The sequence below is a fragment of the Varanus komodoensis genome, unplaced genomic scaffold, assembly GCF_004798865.1.
Source record: "Varanus komodoensis strain SLA01 unplaced genomic scaffold, ASM479886v1 scaffold4, whole genome shotgun sequence".
Lineage (NCBI taxonomy): Eukaryota > Metazoa > Chordata > Lepidosauria > Squamata > Varanidae > Varanus > Varanus komodoensis.
This window is the reverse complement of record NW_025335941.1, coordinates 37,508,770-37,535,346: the sequence shown is the minus strand read 5'-3', so window position 1 is coordinate 37,535,346 and position 26,577 is coordinate 37,508,770. Positions and strand designations below refer to the sequence as shown.

At 41.9% G+C, this 26,577-nt stretch overlaps 1 protein-coding gene across 1 annotated transcript; it reads left to right on the top strand.

Annotated features, from left to right (window-relative positions):
• Window positions 1-25,205, top strand: CCDC80 (coiled-coil domain containing 80). Its single transcript, XM_044441921.1, has 8 exons — window positions 1-531; window positions 1,562-3,441; window positions 11,708-11,864; window positions 14,370-14,506; window positions 15,198-15,346; window positions 21,596-21,699; window positions 22,879-22,959; window positions 24,437-25,205. Exons 2-8 carry the CDS (start codon window positions 1,573-1,575, stop codon window positions 24,781-24,783), a joined length of 2,844 nt encoding a protein of 947 aa, XP_044297856.1. The 5' UTR covers window positions 1-531; window positions 1,562-1,572; the 3' UTR covers window positions 24,784-25,205.
• The last annotated feature ends 1,372 nt before the right edge of the window (window positions 25,206-26,577 follow it).

The window sequence follows — 26,577 nt, the reverse complement described above, 5'->3', positions numbered from 1 at the left end:
GGTAGGAGAGAAGACTAAGAAAGGAGAGAGCAAGGTGAGGAGAAACTTTCCTTGAGATCACGTTTGATTGGGGTGGGGGTGCGGAATTCTGCCTGGAAAATCTATTAGTCCCGATGCTTTGGCTCTCGGGAGACAAAGGAGTTCGACTCCACGGAGGAGGCCGGGACTGATGGGAAGGATCATGGAACTTTAAAAGAGAAAGAAAGCTCAGAGCAGCAGCTAGAAACTTCGGCGAGATATGCTTCTCTGTGGCTGCTCCTGAAAAGAGGGAAAGCAGCGGCTAGATGGAGAAGAGCAAACATCCTCTAGGAAAGACCCTGTCGTTGCCGGCTTGGTAAAGAAAGAAAGAGAGAAGGAAGGAGAGAAAGAAAGAAAGAAAGAAAGCGAGCCTAGTGAATCGGACGTTCCCTGGAGTGTGCTTTGTAGCAGAAAAACCGCTAGGCTGCCTGAAGCAGATCTACATGGAAAAGTTCTCAGACTGAAGAAAGGATCTGAGGGAGAGACACTTCTGGAAGAAGTTTGCTGCAAAGCGTAAGTTGCACACTGCTTTGCTGCTGCTGTGCCGTGTGTGTGTGTGTGTGTGTGTGTGTGTGTGTGTGTGAGAGAGAGAGAGAGAGAGAGAGAGAGAGAGAGAGAGAGAGAGAGAGAGACGTGTAGATTATATAGTCCTTTTGGCTTTCCTGTTTCAATAAATCCCAGCTGTCCATTGACGGTGGCTTCAGTCCTTTGGTTTAAGGCTGTGTTACCCCAACAAAGTTTCCAGTCCGTGAGAGCACCAGAGTCCTGGCTTTGTCAATCTCGTCAGGTTCCTTTGTCACTGAAGAGTGTAGCTCCCGGTACCTTTTTTGGAGAATCGCATTTCATAATCATTATTTCATCTGTTGCAATCGAGATTGCATGCATTTGCATGATACCAGAGTTACTAATTACTTTTCTATGTCTCCCCAATAGTCAAAGTCCTCTGGGCAATTTACACAGACTTCTCTCCTAAAGCAGAAAGACAGGCAAATTTAGACTGTTGTTGATCAGCAGATTTTCAGAAGGAGGTTGAAAGTATTTCTATCAGCCCAGGAGTGGGGGTGGGGAATCCTGTGGAGAAGATTCAAGGATGAGTGTTGGGCATCTGTAATTCAGGAGTGGGCAGAAGGTAAATCAGGAACTATTGGTGGATATCTGGGAGATTTACAGTAGATTGGCAATGCTTTGGGGCTCTCAGTGGTTTATCAATGGCAACCGCATTAAAGTTAGGCTGCTGAAATGATGTGAGTTTGGAGAAAATCAGAAATGGACTTTTGTGTGAAACACTGTGAGCTCTGATACTGAAAGCAAAATTTTAGGCTCAGAATGTGCTCAGAAACACCCTGTGCTCTATGTCTATTGCACCTGGTTCTGGTTTGTTGGCACTGGGGTTCTAGTAAAACAGCCTGTGTGTGCACATACACACACATGTGTGTGCATGTGTGCCTACAGAATAGACCTTTAGTCTGTGCACCCTGCTTGAAGCTATATGAATACCCAGCATCATCCTTAACACTTTTCTTCTCTTTTCTTGTTTCTAAAGTAAACCCCACAATGAACTGGGCACCAGTGGTGAGCATAACTGTGCTGTGGGCAGCATGGATAGTGTGTGCTTTGGAAAAACCATTAAGGCAAGCTGACAGAGGGAGTCCAACAGTCAGAAAAGCATCCCTAGCCTACCAGGGCAGTACTAGCAGATCAGCTTCACAGACAAGGAGAACCAAGGCATCACACAGGCTTCTAAGTCCTTCTGGGAGGTTTCGCCAACGTCCCCTTGTCAAAAGAGATTTTTTGGAGCAGAAAGGTCCACAAGCAGCTCCCCCAGAAGGTATGTCTCATGTCCTGACAAAGAACAGTGGCACCAAACGAGGACAAATGATAAGGCCTAAGCCAGATATGATTAAGGATGAAGGGACATCCACTACATTTCGATCACGCACAGTGCGCTTCCCATCTGGGCCTAGTTCTCCCAATATTCTGGCCAGCTTTGCTGGAAAGAACAGAGTCTGGATCATCTCTGCTCCTCATGCTTCTGATGGTTATTACCGGCTCATGCTGAGCTTGCTGAAGAATGATGTCTACTGTGAACTTGCAGAGAGGCACGTTCACCAGATTGTCTTGTTCCATGAGGCAGGTGAAGAAGGTGGGAAAGTCAGGAGGATCACCCCTGAGGGAAAAATTCTAGAGCAGCCTCTAGATCCCAGCCTTATTCCCAAACTCATGAGTTTTCTGAAGCTGGAGAAAGGGAAATTTGGCATGGTGCTGCTGAAGAAGACACTGCAAGTAGAGGAAAGGTACCCCTACCCAGTAAGGCTAGAAGCCATCTATGAAATCATTGACCAGAGCCCCATTAGGAAGATTGAGAAGATAAGGCAAAAGGGCTTCATCCAGAAATGCAAAGCAGCAGGAGCAGAGGGCCAGGTGGTTGAGGAAGGCAACAATGGTAGTACTACCAGAGCAACACCAGGTGGTGGACATAACCCGTTGGTACCAAGGAAAGAAGAAACCAGGAAAAGCAATGTGCAGCCAACCAGGGTTAAAATTGCGAAGAAAGTTGTAACAACTACAGTGCCACCACCTCCCGCTCCTGCAACTAGAGCCACTACCTTTCCTCCCACAACCACGACTCTCAGGCCAGTCACCAGAATAACGACAATAGCAAATAGACCTGTAACAACTACCACAACTCTTCCTATTACCCAGAGATCCTGGACCACAAAACCACACACGTTGCTTCCCACAGTGCCTGAGGCAACCACCGCTCGGGCAACAGAGAATTTCTCCTCTCCTGCATGGAAAGAGAACCGCAGAGAAAGGCATCCGGGACACACGCACAGGCAACAGACAGCTAGTAGGAGACCCAGCAAAGTCATTAATTATGATACCTACACAGAGATACCAACAGCCACCCCAGAACACTACACTAGGGCAAGTGCTGGCAGATATAGAGACAACCGCACGGACAGAAAGGACTATAACACTAGGGAGCCCAGTGTCACAATCGGTCAACACAAACCTGCTAAAAGCAAGCCACCGAAAAAGAAAGCCCAAGACAAAATATTGAGCAATGAATATGAAGATAAATATGACTCAGGGCATCCTGCTGTTCCTCATTTAGAGGAAGGTGACCCTGTGGGGAATATCCCACCAAAGAAAGGGAAAGATCCCAAGAAACACGAGCGCTTAGATAAATCTGAAAAGAAGAAGAAAGTGCGAGTTGACAAGAAAAATGAGAAGCAAGCCAAGAAGGATAAAGCTGAAAAGAAAAACAAGCAAGAGAAAGAGCGTAACAAGAAAAACAAGAAAGGAAGCAAAACAGAGAATGAGGGAATCCTGAAAACGAATGCCAAATCTTTTACACAGGCCTCCAGGAAATCTGTGACGAACCTTTTGGATTTCTTTGAAGGGAAACGAAGACTTCTGGTAAGTAGATTATGCAGGAATATCCATCCCTTACAGTCTATTTGCAAGTTAAATTTCTATTGAGGCCCTATGTTTACAGAGCCCTCTTTTGAACTATACCAGCCAAAGCAAGCAACCAGAGCATGATTTTTATATTTTCTTTGACCCCAGCTAGTAGGAGGATTTCAACTAAGCTCAGAGGGAGCTCTGTGTGTGCATGTCCCTTTAATGTGTGCCTGCATGTTCATGATCCTTGGTCACTGGGGTAGTAGCAGTTGATCTCTAAGAGCTACCATGGGAAGGGAAAAGAGGTTGCAAGATAGGCTCTCAAACAACAATGATCCTTACTTCATTAAGGACACAATCTTACAGGTCATGCTAGGAATTGGAGGACTTCTTTCATCTAAACATGAATACAATTGTACACTAACATGTTACCCAGCCTTTAATAATTTTACAATATACTGACTATTCTTTCCATGGCACTCACACCAAATTGCATTACAGCTTCCTCTTTAAAAAAATAAATAAAAGCAGATAGAATGAATTTGTCTATTTTCTGACTAAAACCATCTAAATCCAACATTGCTGATCAGTCATAAGTAGGGATGAAGTGAAAGTTCTGAATTCCAACGCACATTTAGTGGCCTGCATTTGCCTAAGGAACCAAACGCAGCTTTTCTCAGGTGAACATCTATTTAGGATGGCCCAGGAGAGACATGAGAATCCCAAACTCAGTCATATACATAAGTGGGAACAGTACACCTTTTCTTTTCTAACTGCTTGGATCTTAGGAAAGGGAAGGAATCGCTTCCTTGACCCCCCTGCCTTGTATCCCATCTGCCACAGCGTCTGCCTGCTTGCTTTGATACCAAACTTGTGAGTGTTAAATGTAGCCCTTTCCCCATAAAAAGCCGCAAACCAGCATCATAGCTGCATGTCTGAAGAAGGCAGTTTTCAAGAAAATTACCAACCACAAAGATGGATTGTGAGGTTGCTTTCACACTAGCCCTTTTCTCCAAAATTACTATCTTTAATTCACTAACTTTATGCCAAGAAGCCAGGCAACACTGTTGAAAATCTTCACCTTCCAGTGTTTCCTGACTTGTCTTTCATGTTTCTTCTAATTTGATTTGTGGAGGAACCTTTTTTAATGAAAGACAGGGACAGGCAAAATTTTCTTGGAAGGTTCTAAAGGTTATTATGCCTTTAATGAAGAGTTTGCTCTTTACAAATTAATTATGTTTTATTAAGTCATGTTCTTGTGGCTGGAGTAATTACTGATTAATTACTCCTTAATTACTTCTGATCCCCCGTGGGGATATAATTACTGGTTTCTTCACTCAATTTCATTTCTCTCTTTTATAATCCCCCACCCCCAGCACCCCTTTACTATAAAAGAATGTAAAAAAGAAGGACAGAAAGGGTGAATGAAGAAACAATATAATTGCAAATTTAGAAATAATAACTGTTGTTAAATATAAATATAATATGTCTCACTGTATGAGGAAAGACTGGCACCAGGTGACATTTGGACAAACTGACTCTGCTGTCTAGGTATTACTAACTGTTGATGGGCTACTTCAAGGCCCCCATCTGCCCACAAATATAAATATATGTATTTTCTAAACATTTAAGCCACCTTTAAGGGTAGAAATATCTTACAGCTCTCCAACTTTAAAGCAGTTCTTGACCAGCAGTCCTTAAAGTTCTCCAGCTTTAAAGACCATTTAGGGTTTGCCCAAGCCATTTTGCTGTCTGAGGTAAAATACAAAATGGCAGCATTACACTCCTCTGACCAGACCAGCCACTGAATACTGGAGACAAGACAGCATTTTCCATTAAACTTAAGAGTAGTAAGTGTAGCCTAGGGTCTGTAGACCATGTGGCACACACTGCATCGTCCTCCAGCACGTCACCACTGATCCTTTCCACCTCATACCTGCTGCTTGAAGCAACAGCCTCAGTCTACCTAATAGTTGTGCTAGCTCTGAGCCCATCAAACAGAGCAGTGGTTTTCAACCACTGGTCTGTAGAAACGCACCAGTCCATGCAAAATGTCCTGCCAGTCTCTGGGGCAGGGGCACATCCCACTCACCATGGAACAGTGCGAGGTCTGGTTGTGCTCCACCGCCTCTTCCTAGGTTGACATTGTGTTCATGGGGGATGCGCTGGTGCTGTCAGGGGGGCAGAGAGAGGAGAGATGGTTTGGTGGGAGCTGGCTGGGAGCCACACTGCACTGATTTTAGTATTTTGTTCTTTTGCTGGCAATGTTTTGGCTCAGTTTCTGGTTGTTTTAGAGATTTTTTTTGGGGGGGAGGGGGTGGATATTGTGTTTGGAAACTAATACCCAGAATGCTGTATTATGTGTATGGTGCTTTTTTCTGCCTCAGCAGTACCTGAAGTGATTTTCCTGTTTTCGCCAGTCCCAAGCTGTGGAAAGGTTGAAAACCACTGATAGAGAATTTTCCTCTGTAAAGTTGGCCATCCTACACACCAAGCATACACTTAAGAACAGAGCATAAGCACATAAGAAAGGTCATGCTGGGTCAGACCAACTGTCCATCCAGTCCAGCGCTCTGTTCACACAGTGGCTAAACCAGCTGCCTGCAGGTTCCCTCAGGCATGAAGCATCTAGCTGTTTCAGCACTATTCTCTTCCATTCAAGGAACTCTAACAGCAGTATGAATGGCAGATGTTGAAGAGGTGCAACCTTTCATGACATTTCTATCTTTGACAGCTTTTTTTCAGCAAGCTGTCAAAGATTCAAACCTTCTTTTGGGAATTTAGGTGGCAACTCTGTTTCTACTTAGAAAGACACTTTCCAAATCAATTTTCAAACACTGATGTTTCACTAATCTCAAGGCTACTGATCAGTAGAGTGAATATTCTACAAGCAGAAGAATATTGGAAGCACTTCCAATCTCAAAATTACCAGGTATGACTGGAAAAATCCCTCCCTGAAACCTTTAGAGAAGCCACCAGTCAATGTCAACAAGACTGGGTTAGATGGACCAAGGGTATCACTGTATAAGGCAGCTTCCTCTGTTCCTGTGAATCAGATCTTGAATAAAAATGTAAAGTCTCACTATTTGTGTGTGAGGGGGGAGAAGTTGTTGATGATTCAGACCCATGTGAAGTTCTCTACTAATAGTGAGAAGAGTTGCCAAATTACTAGGAAAAAATGGCCTGGCATCTTCCTGTGCCTTTAGCATCAGCCTGAAATCAACAGGATGTTTTTGGAGCCCTCTTGACAACATCTGTAGATCAGGATCCAGTTAAAGGCATGGAAGTTGCAGGGGCCAGCTCTAAACTCTGGCCTTTGCACTGGCTCTGATTTCCACCTACAGTTTGGGCCTCTGTGGCTTTGCTTTGGGCCCATCTATTTTGGCTCAATTACATTGCTTTTGTTCACTACCCTGTGGTGTGGAAGGAGTACAGTCAGAAAGCTTGATGGAACCTTCTATTCATACTCATAGAGGACACAGTCAGGATGTGTATATAAGGTGTTCTAAAATTAACTCCCTGCAATAACCTAAACAGCAACAAAACATACCTTATTTCAGAAAGGTTATTTTAAAGCTGCAATTTTAGAAGAGGGTGTGTACAGCTAGACAAGATAGCAGATCTGTGGTCAGATGTTCCATGGATATATAAGAGGCAAAACATGTAAGTGGCTGTATGTTTCACCCACACAGAGCAAAAGTGCTCTAAGTGAGTGAAAGAAACAATGCAGATTGGGAATGGGAAAACAGAGCAGAGGCAACAAAAAGGGTTCACTTTCCTTCTCCTGGCCCCACAGCCATGATTAGAATTAGAACTTCTAGTGTCTGAATTGACCTGGATTAAAAATGGGGGAAGTCTGCCATAACTAGTTTGACCATGAGGTTAGCAAAATGGATCAAAATTACCATTGTTATCCAATTGCCTTTGTAATCTGAAACTGAAAAGCATTTGTAATATATTGTTGATTCAGATTCTTACTTCCTCCCCTCCCATTTGTTTTACGTATTTCAGTTCATTTGTGTGAGGGCTGTTACAACAGTAGAAATGGAAACTGATTCACATGTCATGGCAGCAATTCCTGGGTTATGTAGCCCAGGAAGTGTGGGGATGAGTAGAGAGCACAAGCCAATTGCTTGTCATTTCCGCTTTTAATGTAACCCAGGTACACCCCATCCTTGGTTATTTAGTGATGTGCAAATGTAGAACTTGTGCTGTTCATAGGTTAGGCAATCCAGAGCTAGCTCAAGAATTACTCAGGGTTTGTTGTTAACTCCAAGTTATTTAATAAACAGTTTTTAGATTTGCACATCACTGAAGAACACAGCAGCAGGCATTCTTGGGTTGTCAAATAATGAGCACATGGGAAGCAATAGACTCGTTACTTTGCTCATCCCCAGCAATTTTTGAGAAAACAAACCAATTATCACTGTAATATGCAAATTAGATGAGTGAAACACCCAGTATATTTGGATACCTAGATCTGTCTATAGACCAATAAGGTCTTATCCCTGTAAGAAACATGAACTAGACTTAAATCGTTACATAGTAGATTGTGGGGCAGTGGAATCTGGGCATTTGGCATGCGCAAAGAATTTTAAGTTCTATGTATTGTTAAGCTACTTAAGGCCCATTCATTTCAATGGGTCTCCAGAGAATATGCCAATTGCTGTACTCGTGTTCTTTCTCAGCCTTACCTACATTACAGGATTATAAGGATGCAGGACAAAAACTATATGTTGCCCAGCACTCCTTAAAGAGATGGTAGGTTATAGATTGACTAAATATAAAATATAATTTTAAATTCTCAGACACCTTTTTGCATTCATCACTTCCATGAATGCGAGTAGAAGCTTGTGGCCACTGTCCTTGTAAGATGAGTGCCCTGGTACCTTACATAATAAAGTATTTATTTACAAACATGCAGGTTGAGTACATGGGCATCAGGCAAGTAGTATAGTTCTCAAGCAACCTTGGCCAAGCTGAGCAGAAACCTCTTGGCCAACCAGCTAGCAACCCATTTTTATGGAGATCCAAACTGTATGTATTCAGATAGCATAGTTACTATGGGCTATGAAACAAATGTGAGGAGACTGAAATTACCACCCACCATCAATGATAATTAATGAGAACCTTATTAACCTTATCAGGCACTAGCCCTACAAAAAGCTTTAGAAAGAAAGGACAACTTGCTTAACCAACAGTATTTGGTTAGTAATGGTAATGCAACAGTATTTTCGAGCAGTAGTGTAAGCACTGTAAGAATAGTGAGTCTTATCAAAATGTTTTCTTGGGTTGCTTGATGGACTTGAATTGAAATCCCTGTTCAACCACATCACTCAGCATGTGATCATGGGCAGTCACCAGCCCTAATGTTAGGCAGAGTGAAATGACTTCTTCAGGCAACAGATGTGGGAACGGATAGTGATAAAAAGTGCCAGAGGACAGAGCTGTATGGGTCACACTTCATTTGCTTTGCAATCCCCCCACTACCCCACAGCTGTCAGTGCTGTAAAGGATGAGGTCCCACTGAAAGTGTTGGAGGAGGAGTCAGCTGCCAGTATGGCCTGTTTCTGTGCATGATATGGGGAGGAAGGCAGTAAAATGTCTTGGGCTGACCCTGGGAGTCATGCTTTCTCAGCCTATCCTACCTCACCGGGCTGCTCCAAGGATAAAAGAGACAGAGGAACCATGAGAACTGTCCCAAAATACCTGAAGGAAAGACAGAATGTAAGAATAGATAATAACTGTAATTTCTTTCACTTCTCGCTGAGGCAGAGCTTTGAGTATGAAGTGTTGGCAGTCCTGAGGTCAGAATTTGTTTGTCCAGGCCTGGGGGCTAGAAGCTTCTGTCTCACATCACTAGGCTGTCATGGAGTCATGAAATATGTTTCATGAACAGTGTTCCATTGTCACAAGCTGGCCATTATTTACCAGCTTGTATCTTTGATTGGCTGGAAGACCTAGATATGTCCTTGGTCAGCCAAGAAGGTTTGGACTTTCGGTGTTTTGACCTAAGATTCTCTGTGACTCAGCATCACCCCTGCTACTCAGCCGGTTCCAGCTGCCTCAACCCTGTCTGTTCCTTTTGTTCATCTCTTCTGTTTGTGTCTGGACATGGTTTACCTTCTGGAAACTGACCTCTGCTTGGCCATGTTATAATTGCTTTAGGAATGATAATTAAATGGACCTCTCAGGCATTACTCAGACCCTTGCCTCAGACTCATCATGCCTGAATGCCTTCTCAATCAACAGACAAGTTTCTGGCAAGGCACTACAATCTGACCCAGTCCTATATAAATAAGAGGAAAATGCTTTGCTTTGCTGCCACATGAGAAGTGAAAGCTAGTCATTACTGACATGAAAACTTTCTGTTTGTATGGTTCTTACCATACAATGGCAAATTTTAATCAGTGGCTGTTTTCCACTCGGAGGTCTGTCCTGTCCAGATACCTTATTCCACAATGGATATAGGTCTGTTGAGAAAATATTAGTTGGCGGGATATGGGCCATTGGGCCTTGTGTTGTTTATTTGTCTTGGGCTGATGCCCCTGAAGGTACTTCTTTTTGTAACTTTCATTGTTTTCCTTACAGCCATCCATAACACACCCTATTCCTGCTTGCAGTACACTTAAGCCATTACTCAGTTGTTAGTCATAACTCTTCTATAGAAATTATCAGGTTGAGCTAGATACTATATTTGCCATGGGATCCACATAGGGGCTAGGTTCACATGACATGGCTGAAAACCCTGTACTATTTCCATGGTGTGTGGACTTTTGCCCAAACCTGCTGGTTAGACAATCATGTAGTTGCCCTGGCAGTACAGCTTCCATGCTCCCTGTTCTATCCTGGCCCCACCACACATCCCAGCTACCCCTGCAAGGGAAATCCCCATCCTCTCTGTATTCTTGCCTATGGACCTCAGCAACCTCCTCCTGATGGGTCCATTGTGATCCTGAGGCAGGCAGGTGGCAGGTTGCTCCTCTCTCTTTCCAAGTGTACCTGCATGTCTGCAATGCTTCTCAGCCACCACAGAGATTTTTAGTAAATGAAAAGAAACAGTTCTTCCACAATCCCCGCTTTTCTCTCAGAATATTTTCACACTGTCTCATTTCCAAAAGTAAACAGGCAGATAGACACATCACTCAACCAATAGGAATAAAGCAAGCAATGACACATCTTTTGCTAGGGTGCTAAGGGCAGTAGAGATTGAAGGCTAGAAGCAGCCACTTCTGCAGCTGCTCTTGCCAGGGGACTCTGGTGTTTCCATACAAAGAATGATAAACTGGTGATCCTGCACCCAGGTGATTGGAGAAGCCTCATTGAACCATGGAAACCTTAGAACAGATTGCTGATTCTCTCTGTGGTTTCACAAAACTAATCCTACCATGCAGGAACTCTGGAACTGGATGACACAAAAGACCCATAACAGTGAGATTTCACAATGGCATCTCATGTCATGTGAAACCACTCAGGGAAATTTGTTGTCCTTAGTGACAGCTATTGATTACTAGGGTCACAGAAGCCCAGTATGGCTTGGATTCAAAGATCCAAGAATAGGCATTGTTGGATACCTAAGGGCCCACATGCCAGCAAGGACTCATTGAGAAGAGCCCCTTTGTAACCTGCCTGCCGTTTGCCGTGACCTAGACTGCAAGAGTGGTGGTGGTAAGGAGAAACAGCCAATGTCTCTGCCTAGATGCTCATTGGCTCCCTGCCTTTCCGGTGGGATCAATAATGGAAAACAGGTCAAGAAGCAAGAATAGCTGGTGCTGACAATGGCACTGAAAAGCTTGCTGCAGCAGGCAGGTCATGGGAATGTCTTGCCCCAGAGTCCTCAATAACCTGGAGCCAACACTGGATCCCATTGCAGTTGGTGGTTACCGATTTATTTTGATCCATGGACAGTCGTTTGTTCTCTACTAAACAGTAGTTTTAATAGTGAAGGGACCCTTAATCCAGGTTTGTGCAGAGTGCAACCAAAAAGGAAGAAACCAGCAACACACATGCACAAGTGGGAGTGCCTTTTGCTTGCTCAGAAGGATTTTTGGATCCAGGCCTGTGTAATTAGCTCTCACTTACATACTGAGATGAACCTTTTATAGACAGGAGAGTGTGAATTCATCCAGGAGGTTTGGAACTGCATGGCAAATCTACTGTGTAACCCAGGGCTTCGCATACAGCAAGAAATAGCTATTGTGGAAGCTGTGTAAGATCTGTTTGAGATTTGAGATGAATACTTGATTCAAATGATCAAAAACTTGTTCCCATATCTTGCTAGCTGATCACAGCACCGAAGGCAGACAATACAATGTATGTGCAACAGAGAGACGAATATCTGGAGAGCTTTTGCAAAATGGCAACTAGAAAAATTTCAGTCATCACCATCTTTGGCACCACAAACAACAGCCGCATGAAGATTGACCACTTCCAACTAGGTTGGTTTTTAATTTTTTTTAAAGAAACTTCTTTTCTTTCTTTTAGGGCAAATGAACCAGGTAACTAAGGGTAAAAACATTTGAAAGAATACTTTTTCTGTGGTTTTCTGCCCATTCTTTGTAACTGCATGGCTGACTCTGGTAGCCCTCCACTTTACCAAGATACCACATTCAAATCCAGAGGTGTCTCTGTGCTAGTTGATCAGTCCAATGAAACAGTAGAAAATAGATAAGTGCAGCTAGGTTACTGCAAGGGTCAAAAGGTGATTTGTCTCTCAGCTGCAATCATCTGTACAAAGATCATTATGTAACTGTAATGTTCTTACATGATAATGATGTAAAAGGGGATGGTGCCTTTAGCCACATCCCCAGTGATGCTCAGCTCCTTCTGGCCTTGCCCTCCCTACTGACGTGTTAGCATGGAGATTTGAGTGGAGAGTTTCATAAATAGACCTCTACATCCATAGACCCTAGATCTTGGAACCTTGCATGAATGGCACCTGTGTGATTATTTTTACCCACTCATTCATGAAGGAGGCGTCTGTGATTATACGTAAATGATTAGTGTTCACAGAGCAAGTCCACAGTATTTCTATACCCCAGACAAAACAGGAAATGATATATTGTGTCCCCCACCAAGTTTGGTATCTCAGGCAAGGCATGTTATTTTGATCGGAGGCTGGAAATCCCATTTCCCTAGAAGAAGGTCTCCCATTTCTTTGGAAGAAAAATAGAATATAATAATAATCAAACAATAATTTGCTGCCCTTTCATGACAGCACAAATCTACTGACTGACTTGTCCACATCACTCTGCTCATGGAAGGGTTGATCTCACATGTTCAGATTATTTTACAGACTAGGCAGTTAGCAGTCCCACAGTCCTCCAAAAGCATAGTTTCAGGGGGCAGCAGGGCAGAAAAAGGAATCAGCCAAAAACAAAATGTGTCCCTTTCCCGTCATGCAATTTTACTTCTCAGTGACTTCTACTTTTCATATGACTATGTCTGGTTCTAAACCAATAATAAACAGTGGATGTCATAACAGCTTCAAGGTCCTCTCCGGTGAGACTTAAATACTGATCTTGTTAAAACTACAACCTCATTTATCTGAATAGTTCAGAATTCTTCAGATATGACAAGGATTTGCATGCTTTAAATTGTGCTATTTACATTGAATTACATGATACAATGGCACAGTTTATGTCCTTAGATATGAAGCACAAATGAATACTTTTAGAGAACATTCATCTAGCTTGATTAAACACAGAGATACTGCCTTTCTTCATTAGAAAAATGTCCACACAAACATTTTCTAATAGTTCCTTACATTTGGTTTGGGCTTCTTTATGGATTTTCCTTCTTACAAAAGGGAATTCATTTTTAAGTACTGTGAGTGACTAATGAGGACTGCTCATTAGGATAAATAGTTTCTTGAGATTCCATTCAGGGGCAAGAACTTCATGTGTGTCTAAGTGAAAACAAACACACATACATGGCCCCAATTAATTTAAAGCTTGGATGTACCAACTCTAATTAGGAAACAGTGGGAGCTTTAAATACATCTGGGAATTTAGCATGCATACACACATATCATATACACTAAACCTGACAGTAATCTCTCTCCAATTTTCTCAAAAGTTGTGTTTTTTTGTTTCTGAACTGGGCTTCTTGGTTTTAGCTTGCATAGAATCCTTGCAAAAGTGATTTGAATTGCCTAGCTTTTTATAGTTTTACAGTTGTAAAAGCTATTAAAATTATTCTAAATTCAGAAACCCACCCCCTAAGGCTGTGAAAAAGATACACCATTGGATTGCACACCCTTGATTAATGTCTAAATAGTGACTTAAGGTGTAATCTTATGGTCCCCAGGAAGCCTTAGAATATTGCAGGACTCCCTCACTATAGGTGGCATCTGAGGAAGTCTGCCCTGGATGGCAGTGGACTTTACCACTACAGCTGTCTGCTTGTGGTAATGGCAAAAAGGAACATGGCTTGGATCCCAGAAAGGGGTGGGTGGATAGGAAACGACACCAGCCTCGGTGCAGGTTCTTTTCCTATCAGAACCAAGAAGAGAGAAAATTTAACAGAAATGAGCAAGAAGGATAAAAAAGGTAAAAAGCCAAGCTGCCCCCACCCTGTTACTGGCATGAGGCTAGCTAGAATTAGGAAGTGGTGGTTCTTCTGCTACAGACTCTCCCCCAACTCTGATATTATTTGCGCAGCCTGGGTCAAATAATCTATTTCTGTCTTGATGCCACCAGAGATCCCATTGGCCTCTCATCTGTTATATCCACTTCAGTTTTTCCTGATAGTAGCTTACTACAATTAATGCTCCAATTCTTGCTTGTGGAGTTGTCATATGTGTTGCACAGGTGACAATCAGTGTGATAATCTTGGTAGAACAGAAGACTGGAGGACACTTTTTGCATTTCCATCTCCTCCCCGTCATTCAAAGAAGTTGATTGAGGTTTGCTCAGGACTTAGCCCATTTTGTTTCTTCTAAGACAACGAGAAGCCAATGAAGGTGGTGGAGGATGCAGACCTTGTGGACCAACAACTCATCAGTGAACTGAGGAAAGAATACGGGATGACATACAATGATTTCTTCATGGTGCTGACAGACTTGGATATGCGAGCCAAGGTAGGAAGAAGCAATCAGCACAATTACTGGAATAATGAGCTGCACTGAAGTGGGGAGGCCAGAAAAGAGGGATAGCTGTGTGAGTAAAGCTCATTTCATGACAGTGAGGAGCAAAAAATCGTGCTAGCACTTGGACAAGCAAATGGGTTGGGAACCAAGTGACCATGATAAGGAATGAGAAACTTCAGTGGATAGCATAGTCACAGGTCATAGCACCGAGATATCCTGAATGGTCCTATAAATCAGTCTTCTCCAACTTGGAGGCTCTAGATGTTTTGGACTGTTGTGCTCAGGATTCCTAACCACTAGCTGTGTCTACTCAGAACTGAGATCTAAAACAACTAGAGGACCCCAAAGTGGAGAAGGTTACTATGAAGTGTCCTCTTTGGCCACATGAGCATGGCTTTATTTATTTCTGATGTTTATATTCCAACTTTCTCCTATCACGGAAATTAAGGTGACAAGCACGGAATTCCTGTATGTTCTCCTATTCAGACACTGTCCAGGCCTAATCCTGCTTAGTTTTAGCCACAACCTTTGCAACATACACCTCTAGTCCATACTCTGGGACCGCTCAGTTTTATTCTGTCAATATATACAGTACGTGGCTTCACTATTAATATGCAGTCAGAATGCAGATGCCAAGCAATTTGTTTGCAGTGAAACTCCTTCTCAACACTTCCTTTTACAGCAATACTATGAAGTGCCCATAGCAATGAAGTCTGTGTTCGATTTGATTGATACCTTCCAATCACGTATCAAAGATATGGAAAAGCAGAAACGTGAAGGCATTGTCTGCAAGGATGACAAGAAACAATCCCTGGAAAACTTTTTGTCTAGGTATTTCCCAAAGCTCTTAAGCTATGCTAGAGCACTTCTTAATAATGTAAAGTGGTTTAAAAATTAGCACTTGTTTTGAGTACCTGTTTCCATTGGCTGATTATTCTGGTCAAATGTTTGCAGCATTTTCAGCAGTTCATTCCTAAAAAAGAGAATTTGCCCCTTAATCCCAAATATGTGCAAGCCAGGACTTAGAAAAAGGTTTGCGTACACTTCAAGGTTGTGTGATGCGGTTTGTTCCTTTGCAAGAATCCTGAGGTCTGCAATAGGCAGCCAAGTGCAAAAAGGGTGTTCAGATGCTTAGACATACAATTAAAATTAAGGAACAGCATGCCTCTGAGCACATGCTTGACCCAAGAATGTTTGATTTTGTTAAAACCAAGTTTAAAAGTTCTTCACCCAAAAATCCACTCTTGGTTTTCTCTCCTTGCAATCTAAATTTAGGGTGAAAAGGCAATCCAAACATTTGACTTAGACATAGTGAGGTGTCTGTATGCACCGCAGATGAGATCAAAGAAAGTGTCCTTTGACCAGTGGTCCTTAAACATAGTGGCAACCTTCTCTGGGGAGGCAGAGGATGTAGAGGCAGCAATACAGAATGCCTCGGACAGCTTCACTAGCCGGTGCCTTGCAATGTGTTGGAATACACCTCCCAACATTTCCTAACAATGTGGTCATTGGAAGTCTATTCTAGAAGTTCAGGAAGTCTATTCTAGAAGCAGGTACACATTTTCTGGGAGGAAAAAAAAAAACAAAACACCCGGAGGCAAGTAGAGTGTAGGTCCCTGCGCTAGCGAAGACATTGTTGGACTGAGTGTCTGCTAATGGGGGAAACTTGTTCACATACATCAGATTTGTGCTCCACAAGTTGTCCCATTATTTAAATCTGATTTGTCCAATTATTCAAACTTGACTTGATAAGAGCAGTTGCTCCATTCTACTGGGATTCCTCAGCTTGTGGCATGAAGAGGAATCAGTTCTATCTTGTTGTGTTCGTCTAATGGCAATTTTAAATAAGGAAGGTAGACGGATTTTTTTCAGTTTGCATTTTAATGCACATTCCTAGTTTCTGAACCAATATGCAAATCAAAACATGGTTATGGTTAGATATTCACACTTTTCTGAATTTTGCAGTGTTATCTCTTCAGTAAGAACTGTGTATGCACATGAGTATATTAGGGTAAAGTTTGCACACTGGTGCATATATTTGGGGATGCATATATTTGTGAAATAAAATAACAAAATTCTTTACATTAGGCAAAATGGAGTACAGGAATGCACATATTAGGAGAAATGTGCACAAATTTTCATGTAAACTTGAATTTTCAAGGAACTAACAAATGATGCAGAAGAAGGATGATAAAATTCAAAGCTGGAAAAAAAGATGAGGAACTGACATTGACAGAAGTGTTCCTCCTGAGTCTTAGAAAGACCTATGACTGAGAGACAAATGTCTGATCTATACAACAATGGGTCTGTCTTTCTATAAAGGGGGAACCACATAATATTGTTTGCCTCTACTAGTAATCCCTAATAGTTTAAATAAAACACAGAATGAGGAAAAGAAATTGAATGTCTAAATGGAAATTCCTCAAAATGTAATTTAATAATAATGGTATCCCTCCACTGCCAAATCAGCATCAGTGGAAACAAAGGCCTCCCTGCTCTTCCAGTATTGGCAGTTCTACTTTGTTTTCCATAATTACCTCTCCCCTTGAATGAATGAAACAGCGGGGAGCAGCAGTGTATCTTAGTCACTGCTTTGAGTGCAAACCATTTAAAATAATGATGCTGATTGTTCATCGCTTGTATGATAGCTTCATAGCTTTCCTTAGCTCCAGCAAAGGGAACAGTGTTAAGAACTCTCTGGGCAGGCAACTAAACTGTCTCCATTTAGCCAAAACTAGATCAACCCTTTCCTTGGACGTCAACTATCAATGCTTTCATTTTAAGACAAAGTAATTAATAAATATTATGTTAGATGAGGCAGAAAAAGAGGGATGAGAAGGTCCATCCCTTACCAACTCCACAGTGCATCATTCTAAGCGTGCCCTGTCCCAAAGTGGAGAAGCAGGTCTAATCTCACCTCCTCAAACTACATTATGGGAACCTTTGCTTGGACTGCAACTTCCATCAGACCCACCACCATGGCCAATGCTCAGGAGTTATCAGAATGGAAGACCAAGAACATCTGATGGCCCAAATGTCAGTGGAGTGGCATAGCCACTACAGGCTACAGTCAGAACTTCTAAGGAGCTATCCATCATGCTGAACCAATCTATAGGCTAGGACTAAGCACCATGGATAGCTCCTTATAAGTCAGACTAAAGCCCTGACTAGTATTGAAATGACCAGCTTTTACTGCCCACAAATTTCCCTGTCTCTGTTCTATAGGATGTTAAAAACTGGTAGACAGATGCCTGTCATTTTATTAGTCTGTGTGTTCTGAGAGGTCTTGTCTGTTATAATCAACGGGGTGCTGGTTGGTGAAAGCCAAGCCACTCTCTTTCAAGAATGGGAAGCAGGCTTTGACCCAACTGCGGTCTTGTCCCCAAGTGCAGTTTTTTAAACAACTTTTTCCCATGAAAATGCTTTGGCAGCCAGTCTTATTTAAAAAAAAAGTGGGGGATGCTATAGCACCTGTTCCCTGTCCTTGGGAACCCTAGCATTAAGTTCAAGTCTGCTGCATAGTCCCTGTACATCAGCCTCGTAAAGAAGCCCACAAAAGTTAACAAGCCTGCAGGTTGTTTTTTTAATTGAATAGCCTGATAAGAGACTAATAGTCTGTATGTCCATGTTGGCAGTGGAGCAGAGAAGAAACTACCTCCTAAGTGGTCAGCATGACACTGAAGAAAATAGCCTTTTCTTGGGCTAGTAAAAACAGCTTTCTTTTCCTACACAGGCTGGCAGAGAAAGGGAAACAGCTGAGGGACATGTTTTCTCCATGACCAATATGGAAACCAAGCAGCTTGGCAGAAGGGGGATCAAGATATCTGTTCCTTCTCCACCAATCTGCTGAGTTGCCTATGTGGACTTCCATACACTTACCTTCTTGGAAGCCTTTGTTGGCTCTGGCTATAGGGCAAATTGTTAAACATAAAGCTGTTTTACACATTTAATGGTCATCCTGCCTTGAAATTATTGGAGTTGTAGGCCAACACATCTCAACTGCAGCAGGTTGGAGAAGGCGGCATTAGTAGTTACAGCACTCTGCCTACTTGAATACTAAAGGGATGTAACAAGGAGCTAGGCAGGGGTATGGTATGGTAAAAATGTATTGCAGCAATTCTTACAATAATTATTTAAGATGTAAAAGAAAACAGTATTTCTGATTATTGCCAAATGGTTTGAGTACATTAAGTGGGAGCTCAGGTTTGGCTAAGCAGTTTGTCATTTGTTTAATTCAGCCTGTTCCCAAATGGATGCATAGCTTAATAAAACAAGAGTAGGTAACTTAAGAGGTCCTAAAATCAACCCTCTGTGCTACATGCTCAAGGCCTGGCTAAGACTCACTTTTTGAAAAACTAATACATGTAGCTGAGCTGCACCTATTGAGGCAAGGCTGGTATTGGGCATCAGCATTAAGGCCTCCACTTCTGAATCATACAAAGTAAACAAAAGAAGGTGTTTATTTGCATAATAGTTGCATAGGCTTTTATATGTAAATTGACACACAAACACACACACACACACACACACAAATAGATATACTTGTTCTAATTTAAATAGAAATACCACACATCTAATTTAAATAGAAATACCATACATACTTTGGCCACCTAATGAGAAGGAAGGACTCCCTGGAGAAGAGCCTAATGCTGGGAACAACAGATGGCAAAAGAAGAGGGGACGACAGAGAATGAGGTGGCTAGATGGAGTCACTGAAGCAGTCAGTGTGAGCTTAAGTGGACTCCAGGGGATGGTGGAGGACAGGAAGGCCTGGGGGAATGTTGTCCATGGGGTCGCGATGGGTTGGACACGACTTTGTGACTAACAACAACAACCAAACATCTCAACAGTGCAGAAGAATGTGACCAGGTGACTGGTGTGTCTTGCTCAGTTTGCTGCACAGGTGCTGTTGATGGACAGCTTTAAGGCACAGCTTCTTCTAATCGTTCTTTATTGTAATACCAGGCTTGTGCGTGGCATCTGTTCAAACACAGGGTGCCAGAGGACTGTTCTGTATGGGAAACTCCCTTCAAATAGAAGAATTTCCTCTGAATAAAGGGACGCATTCCTCAGTTGGGGCACTAGTGGCCACCCCTACCACTTCCTGGCCTTCTGTTGCTCCTCCTTGTTTGCCTGCGCTCTTTGAGGGAGAAAGCACTGAAGGGAAGGGCAGAAAGCAGCAGCTGGCACTTTTGGTGGCTGTGCAGGTATGGTCCAGAAGAAGAGGACAAGCAAGTGGGCAAGAGAACTCACAATTGAGTATCTTAGGGACAAGTATCTTACCGAAGGATCCTATTACGGCTGGAGCCTACTGAAGAGTCCTATCAAAGCTGGAGCTATCACTACCTTGCAGTTTTCCCTGTCAGACAAAGAAGGCTGGAAGAGACTGAAGACGCACAGGGAAGCGGAGGTCACTTTTGTGCTCTGTTTATCTCCATTTGATTCTATGAGATATGACAGGATGGAGGAAAATTAGCTGTTAAGCAGAAAGATAAGCAGAGAGGCACTGAAGCTTCCCTTCCCGCTTTCAGGAAGAAATAAAAAATTCAGGAGAGCTGACATGAACAGGAGAGCAGGGGCACTGTCTGTAAGACAAAAACATCTGTAGCCATTTAAGAGATCATTTCCTGTTACAAAAGCACCCATGTAGCTCGGTGCACATTTCTCTAAACCAAGTTAGTTTAGATTATTCTATGGGAATAGGAATTTGTTTTGAAAGTATAAAATAACCTTTCATTTTGGCTTTCCAATCTCATTTGTTCAAATGTGTCCCCACCTACACACTTCCCTGAATAATGCAAAGAGAAAGTGATCTCAAAGGGAAGGAGAAAAGGCTCAAATGGAGAAAAAAAATCATTCGCATTAGTTCTGCCTGTCTTGAGAAATCTGGACTTTTTGCAGCAAAACAGGAAAACTTGAAAACTAAAATAGTATTTTTAAAAGGATTTGAGAACTATTGCTTCCTTACACACAACCTTCCCACAACCTGCCTTAACCAATGAACTTAACTCTCATTTCCTTTAACACCATCAGTATTAAACTCAGTTTAAAATGTTTTTACTTTATTTTTAGTGGACTGGGGATTTGACAAAACATTTAGCACAGGTCTGAGCACTGTTGTAGCAGCGGCATATCATAAAACTCAGAAGATTAGCAAGACTCAAAACAAATCTTGGACTTGGATCATTTTATAACATGTCTAAAGAAGCCAAATGTTTCCAGGCCACAGTTGTTGAACTATACTACTTCTTCAGCTCTATCCAATGCTGGGTGACTTTGCTTACTCATTGGACATTTGTGCTTACTTAAAGCAAATAAACTCCATTCAGAATGTACCTAGCTGGTCCTCAAGAAGTAGTTGTAGTAAAGTAGTCTTTAAGTTTCTGTGGGAAGCAATTTAGGGAAAACCTCTAGACCACTTTGCTACCCATAATCCTCAATCTTTTGCCTGGTTTTTCATATACCTCGAAGTAAGCTATGGAAAAGGATAAAGGAGTCTGGATACAAACATTGGAACAGTGCTACATATAACATCTGTTATGACAGCTTCTCAGAACAGCTGCAGCAAACATCTGGCATTTTCTTCTTTCATTGGCTTTCATTGTTTCATCTTCTCATATGATGCTTAATGTATACGATATAACCTAACAGCAGAGTGGCCAGGTTTCTTACTTTACAGGGAACAATCCTTTGTTTTGGAGCTCTGACAGAGGAATAGTCATATATTTGATTTGATGGACTGCCCAGTCCCAGCCTAGTTTCGACAAAGAATCATAAGGAAGGAGAGCCAGCAGGGTCCTTGAAATTGCCTACCAACAGGTAAAATCTGGACAGCAAACAATGCACAGGTCTCCTGTTCAGTCTTCTCAGCTACACTGGCATTTTATTTCGGTTTAAATTAGTTATGGTTTTGAAATGTACACCTGTACATATAAGTATGCTTATGCAAATATTATGCAGAACTGGTGTTCTTCATTTTGGAAAACTATCAGAAGCCACTTTAGTCAGAAGACTATCCTGACTGAAAGATGGGTATTGCCTTCTGCTTTTTCTTAGCACATATTCTTTTTTTTCCACCAGATTCCGATGGAGGAGGCGGCTGCTAGTGATATCAGCTCCCAATGATGAAGACTGGGCATATTCACAGCAGCTTGCAGCCCTTACAGGACAAGCTTGCAATTTTGGTATGAAATAAACCACCATTCCATTGTTTTGTAGCCACCTGCTCTTCTTGTAGAGGACAAGCAAAAGTTCCTGTGCATTCACATGAATCAAGCTTATGGGCCAGGCTTAGTGCATCTAACTATCCACATCCACATGCATTATTTTACTAATTCAAAAGCAAACCCTTTAACCTCTAAGGAGAAAGGCTGAGGACCACTTTATCTAGGACAGCTTGCAAGTGTAGACAGCAAGAAACAGATTCTATGCTCTCCATTGAAGGCAGCTGGGGCAATTTTCTTTTGCCAAGGGCAAAACTCAGTTTCAGTCTCAGGAGCCACATGCCAGTGGTGGGTGGAGCAGAAGGTAAAGGGGTGAGGCCAACTGAAGCTCGCTTGAATTGACAGACTTGTGTGGGTGCAGTCCTATGCACAAATAGATGTAAAAGGTGTGACAGCTCCCAGCATTCCCAAGCCACCACAGCTGGCTGGCAAATGCTTGGAGTTATAGGTCTTTTCCTCTTTCAGCATGAATGGGATTGCAATCTAAGTGCCTTATATTTGACTCCTGGGAAATAATTATTTCCATGTTTAGTATTAGTGTTGGAATTATGAAGGTTAAGCGAAAAGGTAAGAGAACCGTAACAAAATCTAGAAACTCCCCAATTTTCCCCCAAAGGAAGAGCATAATTAAGCCATGGAATTCACTTCCACATGATGTAGCCTGGCCAAACAATTTGGACAGCTTTAGAAAGGGGTTGGACAAATCGTTGGAGAAGACTGTCAATGGCTACTAGTCCTGATAGTTATATGGTACCTCTGCTATGATATCAGAGGCGGTATGCTATCATCTGTGCATTTGTTGCTGGGGAACGTGAGCAGGAGGGTACAATTTCATCTTGCTTTTGGCTTTCCCATGGGCAGCTTGTTGGCTACTGCATGAACAGAATGCTCGGCTACATGGACCATGGCCAGATCCAGCATAGCTCTTCTTATGATCTTAATGTGTTCCAGCACTATGCTTTGATGATAAGTAGATCTGTTAATTTCTTTAAAATGCATATCAACTCTATATTGTATGCTTATATAGTTGGAAGGTCATTTTTAACATGTATTATCATTTGCATTACAGCAATGCTTGCCTTTCATTTAATGGAAAAAGCCTGCCATAACTCAGTGTTTGACTTTATTCTTCTTTTACAGGTCTGCGTCATATTACTGTCCTCAAGCTGCTAGGGCTGGGAGAGGAGATAGGTGGAGTACTGGAACTATACCCAATCAATGGTGAGAAATTCTTTCTGGGTTTCAGCTGCAAATCATGGAACTCATCTGTCTCTTTCTTGCTGAGCGGTATTTCTGCACAGTGGATCAATATTCTTTAAGTAGACCAAATATATCAGTTGTAAATTTATATCTGAAATAATGGTTAGCAATGATTTTTGAGGTAAGCTAGAACTGAGCCCATAGAAGAAAATTGGTAGCCATACGTGAGGCCACAGCACATCATATCCCAGACACTTCATGGTATATGGAACAAGTGGTATTGAGTAGTTAGATTTGAGTTATTAAAGGTATAATGTTGTGACAATTTAGACAGAAAGAATCCTATGAGTCCCAGCATTCCCCATGCGAGCTGCAGAATGCTGAGAATTGCAGGACTATATTTCTGCCTAAACCTGGACAGGATTAGACCCCTAGTGATGGTCTACCCCAGAACATCCCATAATCCTACTTAATGGACAAGCATAAGTATCAAAAATATGGCCCTACTGCAGCTCTTTAAACTTACTTTGGAATGTTCTATATTTAGTATCATCCTCTCTCTTGACACTCCTTCATTTATCTAACATGATTAACAGCATAATCCTGTATAAATTTGGACATAAGTCCCATAGAGTTTGATGGAACATTCCTAGGTAACTATGCACTACCACAGTATTTCCCAACCTGGCATTTTCCAAATGTGTTGGACGAAAACTTCTGTCATCTCCAGCCAACATGGCCAGGGAGGAGTAATTCAACCCATATGGAGGACAGCAGGTTGGAAAAGACTATACTACCAGATCGTAGACTAAGTTGCCTTAGAAAATCTCCAGAAATCAGAAGAATAAATAACAAAAAGGCTTAATCAGCTATGTCTCTGGAGGGCATTGATAATCCAGCTGTGATTTTAAATTAAAAAATGACAACTGGATTTAAAAAAATGTAAAAATGCTCCTGCTGCAATATTTCCCCTTATATACAAGTAGAAAATAACCCAGAGTAATATAAGTAGTAAAAGTGGGGAAATGAGCTCTTTTTTACAACTCATAAAAAAGTATTTGGAAAAATTCAATGAGGTGTACATAATTCAACAGAACAAAGAGAGCTGAATGATAAACACATGAACAAGAGAAAAGAGAAAGGAAGTATTTCTTATAGATGCCATTCCTATAGAAGTATTCCTTGGATATCCAAGTATTCCATTCCTATGGATATCCAAGAATAGGAACTCAGGAGTATCTGATTCAAAGGTGTATTGGAAAGGCTATACTGTTCTTACTTACCGTAAAGTTTCACACTTAAAGTTCATTTGGGGAGGTGACTGTGCTACAGAACTACACTAAGTTAAAAGTACTTTTGGAGCAGAACAGCTTGCAAGTTTATAATAGAGTATGCTATTGCAAATATGTAGAGTCCCTGATCTATGGGGTGGCATACAAAGACAATAAATGATAAATAATCAGATGCTGATATTATTCATAATTCTCACTTTCTCTAGGGAGCTCCAGTGTGGACAGAGAAGAGCTACCTGCTCATCTGGTGAAAGACATCCGTAATTATTTCCAGATCAGCCCTGAATATTTCTCCATGCTCTTGGTTGGGAAAGATGGGAACGTCAAATCTTGGTACCCTTCCCCAATGTGGTCCATGGTGATCGTATATGATTTGATTGACTCAATGCAACTTCGACGACAAGAGATGGCCATTCAGCAGTCTCTTGGCATGCGATGCCCAGAAGATGAATATGCAGGGTATGGATACCATGGTTATCACCAAGGGTATCAGGATGGTTACCAAGATGATTACCGTCACCATGAAAGTTATCACCATGGATACCCCTATTGAAATTAGCAACTTAACCTGTGCCTTCACTCAGCTTACATCTTAATAACCATTCAGGCCACAACAGGCCAGACTTGGAAACCTTCTTTATGGCCATATGAACATATTCCTTCCTGTGTTCATTCAAGTATTGGACGTTGGCCTTCTTTATACATGAAGTGAAATAGAGCAAGCTAGTATCAATGAAGCCTTCTGGAATAAAAGACTCCTTTATATTTCAGAACCCCTTTAATCTGAGGGTATGTATGTACAGGACACCCTTTCCCCACTCCAGCAATGAACAGTGTACTGTAGACAGGCTAGAAGCAGTACAATAGACACTAACATGCATATAAGTGCTTTTTCCTCCACCCTAAGGGGAAAATATTTATTGGAAAGTTGTGAATTTTCTTTTCTTTTTTGCTGAAGAAAAATGTTGTATCATATTAGAAAATGTATCTCTCAAAAAGTAGCTTTTGAGGAAGGAATACAGAAGAGATCCTTTCAGAAAAATCAGTACAAACAGATTATTTCAAAAACTTAATCATCCAAAATGATCTGCTTAATATGGCAGAATGATTATAATGCATAAATGGCCAATAAGCAAAACCTACATGGCTAAAAAATTAAACAATGCAATGGAAGAGTCTCAGTGCAACCACATGGCTACTTTAGCACTAGTTATTATTTTTTCTCTCTGTGGAAGCATGAAGACTTTCAGTTCAGGAATGGACCGATGGAACAGTGTAGCAGGGGCAAACAACACTTCCTGAGGCGGCAGAATCTCATCCTGCGATTCACCTTCCTGCTTTGGTTAGGAGAATTAGTGCTTCCTCAGAGCTCTTTATGGAAGCTGTGAAAGGCCCACAATAAATTAGCAAAAAGAAAGAAAGAAAAAACAGCCAAAGTTCTCTTTGTTTTGGTTTTAAGCTTAATCTCAGCTACATTACCAGGTCTGTCTCTTATACTAGAAGAGATTCCTTTTATAAATGTCTCCTGAGGACTATCTTGTTAGCTTGTTAAAAAATTTTTAGTAAGATACTCTTATTATGGAAAGTCTGGTATCTGGAGGGTGAGGCAAATTGTGGTCCTCCAGGTGTTTAGCCTACAACTGCCACCAGTCCTGGCTGGCACAGCCAATGGTAAGAAATGAGAGAGGAGCAGGAGTATGTCCATAGCGGAATTGTAGAGTTCTTGTTTGGCACGCATAAAGTCCCAGGTTCAATCCCGGGCTTGCATCTCCAGTGAAAAGGATTTGAGACAGCAACTGATGGGAAAACCCTTTGCTGGACTTCCTGGAAAGCCACTGATAGTCTGGATGGACAGTACTTGTCCAAATGGATAAGTACTCTGCCCTTTGTGAGAGCACACTGAATGTTCCTGTAACTATTCTGCATGCAAAATAGTTATATCATTTATTCTATAGATCAGGGGTTGAGAAATACTTTCAGCCCAAGGACCAACTTCATTTATGGAGGGAGAATCTCTGAAAGGCTGTGTTCCAGTGGCTGAGGGCAGGGCTCATTAATCCTCAACAACTATACATTTTAATTTAAAGGTCTTTCTGCCAATTCAACCTTTCAAAATGGGGAAAAAGACTGCACAAGAGGCAGGAAATCACAAAGGATTGGTGGCAGGAGGAAAGGGAAAAAGGACCAAGGAAAAAAGACAGGGCCTTCCAGAGATCCCCAGAAGGCTGGATCTGGACCCGAGGTTCAGACTCTCATCCCAGGAGTTTACCCTCCTTCTGCTTGTTGCTCCTACCTCTAAGGAATGAAGAATATGTGCTGTGCCCTCCAATGCTATATAAACAGCAGC

What these genes read in the sequence shown, in the direction of transcription:
- CCDC80 (XM_044441921.1), top strand. Translation starts at nt 1,573, where the DNA reads ATGAACTGGGCACCAGTGGTGAGCATAACTGTGCTGTGGGCAGCATGG. An exon ending in ACTTGGATATGCGAGCCAAG is followed by an intron (nt 14,507 to 15,197) that starts GTAGGAAGAAGC and finishes TTCCTTTTACAG; the next exon opens with CAATACTATGAAGTGCCCAT. An exon ending in GGAACTATACCCAATCAATG is followed by an intron (nt 22,960 to 24,436) that starts GTGAGAAATTCT and finishes CACTTTCTCTAG; the next exon opens with GGAGCTCCAGTGTGGACAGA.